The sequence below is a fragment of the Cygnus olor genome, chromosome 1 (genome assembly GCF_009769625.2).
Source record: "Cygnus olor isolate bCygOlo1 chromosome 1, bCygOlo1.pri.v2, whole genome shotgun sequence".
NCBI classification, from domain to species: Eukaryota; Metazoa; Chordata; class Aves; order Anseriformes; family Anatidae; genus Cygnus; species Cygnus olor.
In genome coordinates this window covers 61,121,860-61,128,757 of record NC_049169.1, presented here as the reverse complement: position 1 = coordinate 61,128,757, position 6,898 = coordinate 61,121,860, and the positions used below count along the sequence as shown (strand labels likewise).

Here is a 6,898-nt window from a genome sequence, read left to right as displayed (position 1 = left end):
AGAAAAGTTTGACCGCACAGCCTGGGCTCTGTGCCTTCCGCATCATTGGGTTGCAGTTACGTTTAAGTCGGTCAGCTTCCGGAGGTATGAGAGTTTGCTCTGCTTCAGAATCTTTCCAGCTCTTTGTGCCCTGTTAGGTGCGTAGGTGCTGCCTCAGATCTGGTGTGGGTGTGGTATCAGTGCAAAGAACGTGCAACAGTACATTTAAGGCAACAGTAATTTTAAGACAGCTAAGATTCAAATACTTGAGTAGATGAAAGCAAACAACTTTATCTTCAACTTGGATGCACAACCCTTAAAATTGTGGGACAGTAGTAACTTTCAGAACAGCATTGTAAACAACATTACAATAAGCCACCTCTATACACACATTAAAGATGCTCTCGAGAAGCACATCAGGTCTGCATATAACCATGGAGGAGCAGACATTAAAATAAGGTTCTGTAGCAGCTAATGTCATGCCACTTGCGTTGGTGACAGCTGCATGCTTCCAACTGCTGTGATGGAGAAAGGCACAATCGCAGAAGTTAGTCTGCCTTTTAATCTACTGGTTGCTATCTAACAGTCTAGAACAACATACTACACTGAAGTTTAAAAGTTTTCTTCATATGTTACCTCGTTAATAATGGTCTACTAATACACACTCTGAAGAGCTTCACCACTGTTGCAGTTCTTTCTTCTCTCATATGAAGAGAGCTTTAAAAAATGACCCTATAGGAACAATTCAACAGAACTGCTGAATGGGCCTGTGGAAGACATCAACCAACCAAAAGAGGGCTCTCACTCCTGCTTTAGCTGCACAAAGATGAATGTCAGGGTAGATAGTTAAGGCCAGTTTCTTGAACAAGTGTTACACCTGTCAAAGGAAAGGGAACAGAGCAGAACACAGCACGACAGCTCAGCCGCAAGCCTGTTTGTGCAATGCTGTGTTGCTCAGCTTTCTGCCAGGGAAGGACTTTGCCAGTAGCGCCATGTGTGCTGGAAGAGAATGGCAAGAGCCCTGTAGCCTGGTAGTGCCGGACAGCTAAGGGATCATCAGCCTGCAGAAGCCTCCTCCATCCTGAGGGTAAGCAAAATAACTTCATACAAGAATCTCTAAGGCAATAAATCCAATGAACCATGCAAAGGTTAAGTCTGTTGTTAAGATCTTCCCTTTAATTCTCAAGTAATGAAAGACAGAAAATATGAATATCTAGTTCCTATTTTCTGCAATATTAATAGTTGCTACAACTATCTCAGGTATCTCTGAAGTAAAACAGCTTGCTAGCAGTTAAGTGTGGATACTAAAAACGTAACAGCTGCTACATTGCAGAAGAGGGAATATGGATTTTAAACACAAGAACGTTAAACTTACATTTGACTGTTCCCAGTGACAGGAGGTGAAGAAAATACCGGCGTGGAGGGTAGACTGCTACTTAGTCAGCCACTTTGAGAGGTTATGGTGTTCAGTGTTGCTTAAATGTAACTGAATGCACTTACTAAGCTAGTACCACTTTGAGATGAAATTAAGATTTAAAAAGAATGCATATCAGAAAGAGGATGCCTGAAGAAGCAGCTTTGTTCACAGCAGGCTATAGTAACAGGCCTAGAGGCTACCACTGAAGATTTCTCCCTCAGTTTACAGGTAGCTGAATTAACCCATTCTTTGCATGCAATAGCAAAGAACCTGGCCAGAGGAAGCAACAATAATAATAGAAATATGTGCAAGACTAAATCAATGATTCACTCTACTTTATTTTTGTGCTTCTCAGACAAGTTTTTCCAAAAGGATTTGCTACATGTTTTTCCCTAAATAGAAGAAGTGAGCCCCCCACTAGCAGAGTTTGCATTTGGGAGGAACAATACAAAATCATCTACTGCTACCACAATGTTCAGTTAAGTCTCTAAAGGAATAGCATATATATTTGTCTGGGGTAGCTTGCTGGTGTGCTCCATAACCCTTCCCTTACTGCTCTAAGGTCAGGTAATGTTAATAAACAATCACACCCATCACTGAGACTTACAAGAGCCTGAATCCCTTCCTTCACACTCCCTTGAAAATCTACAAGCATACTGCCACTGGCCTGCCACACAACCAGCAGCCAGCTTTTGATTAAGATCAGTACATCAAAAGCAAGACAAGCTTAGGAAAAGAAGATGGTCCTTTCACCCCAGCATTAAGTCATTACTGTGGCTTTGAAAGCTTCAGTGCTCCTTGTAACTCTGTGTAGCAAGACAGGTCACCACTAAATACAATTCTTATAATTTGAGAGCAAAGTAAAAGACAACCATTTTCACCCCAGGAAGACGGTTGGGACCCTAATATATTCTGCCTGCTTTGAAAGCTCAGGAATGTCTCTGGGTTTGTCTGGTGAAGAAATTAATACAGATCTGAAATTCACGTACTCTTACAAATGTGAATATTGAGTTCCTGGGGATGGCTGGCTACATGCCTGACATCAGGACCTCCCCTATACAGAAGTCGAGGCATCAGTAGGTTAGTGCTGACCAAGGACTTCGGACATTTTAAAGTTACTGGCAAAGGGTAAAGAGCTTGCACTACAACAAACAGCATATCTTAGAAGGATCAAATCAATGCAGAGTTCTGGTGCAAATTTATCTTCTTACACAGCCAGAAAAATCTTTCAAAAGACATAATTAAGGCAATCGTTTTTATAGTTCTCTTTGGTTAAGGCAAGGGCTGGTAGCTTCCTGAGTCTTCTCAGCTCATAAGTTTACGGTAAAACATCAGCTGCCATGTTCAAAGCAACCTGTGCTGTCAACAGCAACAGTAATCTCTGAAGATACTTACGCACCAAACTGCAAGTTAGGGATATCAGAGGGATGGCTTGAGGCCATACAGCAGACTTTCGTCAGTTGAATAAAACTAAAGATCAAACAGCCTCAGAAAGATGACAACTTCCAACTCCGTTCCTGAAATCTCTTCAACAAAGGCACTGGCTCTTCTCTGCAGTTGGACTAGCAATCACTGGCCTGGAGTCAAGATAGATGCTGTTCGGAGGATTCTCTCCATGAAGCTGCAAGGTATTTCGGGCTATCAGCTCCTTAGCCATCAACACAAACACCTCTTCTATGTTTTGAGCTTCTTTTGCTGATGTCTCCAACACAGCAAGGAGCCCATACTTCTCTGCCAGTGTGCAGGCATCTTCAAACAGGACTTGGCGCTTATCCAGCGAGTCTGATTTGTTCCCTTAAACGAAGGCAATAGATAATTGAGCTTAGTCTCTCAAGATTTCTTCATTAAACACAGTACATTAATTTAACTTTGGTAAATAACAGAATTATGTTGGGGCTAAGAATTGCTGGAAAAGCAAAATGTAAGCATGTCAGAGACAACCACAGAACGTGGATCAAAACTGATGCTTATCAAATGAGTTAAAAGCCACAAAACGAATGTGTTCATCTAATTATTTAGATAGTGGTGCCAGAGGATTCTTTGAAAGCAACTGTTTGTTCCTATTCCCTAATGTTTAAAAACATTAAGCAGTATTTAAATCAGTTTTTCCTTTAAAAAAGCATGGTAATCTTTGTAACTATAGTGACTGCACACCATAAACCAAAGCAGTGTCACACAAAGGTTTATTCCTCATTCAACCTTCCGTGGAAACCACGTGTGCGTGTGTTCTGCTATTTATTGTGAAGCTACTTCAGCACATCTCAGAGTGGATGCTCAGATGTGGAATGTTGTTAGTCTAATGCAGAGAAAAAGGAAGAACCTGCCCAATTGTTAACAAGACTTTAACATGACCCATTTACATTAGTGGGTCATTTCAAGACAGTGTCAAGAGACAAGACAGTTATTGTCAATTCCTAATGCTTACAAGGTATACCTAAGAAGTTTCTGCACATACAGATGAAACTTCTACTCAAAGCAGTTTAGTCAAAATCTGACAAATTATAAAACATCTCAAATAAAACACCTTTGTGTATTTTAGTAGTTCCAACACTTGTGGAATTGTCATCAGTTCTGGTACACACAATGCCTGGCTGAAGTCTACATTCCTAGTTTCAGGACAACCTTTCATCACATTGAGGTCTTGAATTCGAAGCATATATAAGCTAATTCTCCTCCCCCTTTAAGCAGCTTCTAGCTTTTCCAAAGGGAAACAAACAGCAACAACTAACACCAGCAAAGCACAAGCCCTCAAAAACACCTTGCTTCATGGTTGTGTGCCATCTTAACAAAAGACACACACACACCGACCCCTTTCCTCTTTCAGTTCCGAATGGGAGAGTTAGAATTTTTAACCTTTCACACTAGGAAGGTATATAAAATGACTACATCTAATTAATTGGACAAAGACTTCCTGCTAAAGTAAGTAAAACAGCACAAGCATTGGAAGGAAGCACCAAGTTGGATCCTTGTCAAAAGCTTTATTTTTACCCATTTCGAAACATTTCTTAAGGGGCAAAAAAAAAAAGCAGCCCTACACACACACACTAATAGGTCTTGTTCTTTGGAGTCATGAGTTAGAAAAACCCTACCAGAATTTAGTGCTGTTTTTTTCTCCTCCTTACTCATCCCAAGCACTGCAGTTGCATGCAGGTCAGAATTTGTTTCTTCAGAGGAAGAACAGGAAGAACCACCCAGCAGAAATAAGTAATTTGCTAGGGGCACAAGCAAAAGCTTAGATCCTATGCCTGCTGTGCTATGGGACTCAATGCTGCCTATCCTCAAAAGCCAGTTTGGGCTGCCGTGGCTGCGTGTTGCTCTCGGCACACTGCAGTGGAACAAGCAGTGGAAAGTAAATAAAAGCTCTGTCATTTTATCATGTCAGAGCTCTCATTTGCAGCTTCTTCCTTGGGGGAGAAGAGCAATAATAATCTGAAACCCACAGGGAAAGAACCATCCTGCTTCCTCCCATCTCCAAATTCAGCAATTTTTATCCATTCCTTACCTCAAGAGGCAAAGTTTCTTGAATGCTAGCAGTATAAACAAGGAAGAGGAACGCAAGCAGACTATTTAGTGCTCTGCCAAAGCCATATATCCCTGTTTAATGTCTTACCCAATTGGAGTCCCATTACAGAGCCATGGGCATGCATTATCAAAAGAGCAGGGAGGAAAGATGAGAAGGAGGAGTTGTGTTGCTCTGTGCATTCCGCTTCCTCTTAAATTATCAAGCTGCTGAATTCCTGCACATTAGGAGCAGAGCATCGGGCTTACTGCTGTTCTAGCTTCAGCTGGGTTGCGCCTGCTAAGCTAGCAGCAAGTTTGTTGCATTATTCCAGCATGAAAGGAACAAGTAAAATGTTTCACTGTGCAATAGGCTTGGTCCTATCAGGGTCAGGCTGTGACTTTCCCAATTTTTTAAGCTTAGATCAAACTGATATGTATTTGAATCTTATTTCAATTAAAACTGTATTCCTCTTTAATTCATAGCTCACAGATGAAGTAGTGGTGGGAAAGCGACAGAGATTTCATAATTATATTTAAAAAGCTATGCAATATAGTATTTATAATTAGATTCCTACCAATTAACATCATGACCAAGTTTGCAGCACCATACTTCTCAATTTCACGAATCCAGTGAGGAATAGATTCAAATGTGGACCTCCTAGTAAGGTCATAGGCAAGGATGGCTCCATGGGCACTCCTGTAGTAAGACTGGGTTATTGTCCGGAAGCGCTCTTGACCGGCTGTGTCCCACACTTGGATCTGTAAGAGAAAGGACAGACATCGTAAAGACAAGTGAATGCTGCTTCCTACCTGTTTGCCACCTGCATCTATGCTTTTGAAACCCCTGGCCCTTTTCTGCAATGGGGCTAGACCTGTTCCAGCTCACTCCACTAAACCACAGTATGGCTTTGCTCTCTCTAGATCTGAAGAGACATTTATGTGTCTATTTAGATGATGCACACAGACCAAAAAGCAAGCTGTTGAGAGTAAAAACAGCTTTGCAAAGAGCCCACTTTCAATAAGTGTGCCGAAAGATATACGGCATTACAGACTCTTAATAGGAAAGGAAGAAGAGCTAAGAAACCCTGATGCAGGGCTGGGCAGTGTGAGGGAGTCTGCTACCTGATCTTTCATCTGCACACGGAGATAAGTTCTGGCTAACATCTTCTCCTGGTGTTCATCTCCACAAAAGTCTTCGTTTTCTCTGAGTTCAGGAACACACCAAAGTGGAACCTTTAAGAACCAGAGGGTTTTCCCTCCTCACTGTCCCCCCGATCCAGCTCCCACATCTCTGGAGCAGGGAAAATACACTCCCTCCAAACCAGAGATGGCTTTCAGAGAATTCACCACAGGTAAAGCACGAGCCCTCTCAACGGGATAACCCAGAGAAAACGTGAGAGCGGGAACGTACCCCAATTAGAGCGACTGTCCGCCCAAGGTACCCTGAGGGGAAGCTTCCCCTCAGCAACCCCCCGGTAAGACATACGGTGTTTTGCTTCGCCACGGCAGGCCAGGACACAGGGTGCTCCTGCCGCTCCCCTAAGGCACCTGCACGAAAGCCGATGGGGCAGGCGAGGCGCGGGCACCGTGCTGCCCCCAGGCCCCCTCCCGGCCTCGTTGCTCCCCCCGAGCTCCTGCCACCGACCTTCACCCTCTTGCCGTCGATATCCAGCGAGCGCACGGTGAAGTCGACGCCGATGGTGTTCTGCTGCTTCTCGTTGAACTGCCCCGTCTTGAAGCGGTGCACCACGCACGTCTTCCCCACGTTGGAGTCCCCGATCAGGATGATCTTGAACAGGTAATCGAAGGCGTCGTCCGCGCCGGGGCCGGCCGAGAAGGGCATCTCGGCTCCCGCGGGGACCCCTCACCTGCCGGGCCGGGCGGTGCCCGCTTTGTACCGCCCCGCCGCTCGGGGGGCCGGCGGGAAATGTAGGCGCTGCCCTTCCTCCTCCTCCTCCTCCCCCTCCCCCTCCTCCTCCTCCTCCTCCTCCTCCTCTCGCT

General features: G+C 44.1%; 1 protein-coding gene across 1 annotated transcript; it reads right to left on the bottom strand.

Annotated features, from left to right (window-relative positions):
* Window positions 1–254: 254 nt before the first annotated feature.
* Window positions 255–6,822, bottom strand: RAB19 (RAB19, member RAS oncogene family). The gene is made up of 3 exons (XM_040560929.1): window positions 6,543–6,822; window positions 5,473–5,656; window positions 255–3,190 (listed from the first exon to the last, which is right to left on the bottom strand). Exons 1-3 carry the CDS (start codon window positions 6,738–6,740, stop codon window positions 2,925–2,927), a joined length of 648 nt encoding a protein of 215 aa, XP_040416863.1. The 5' UTR covers window positions 6,741–6,822; the 3' UTR covers window positions 255–2,924.
* Between the last annotated feature and the right edge of the window lie 76 nt (window positions 6,823–6,898).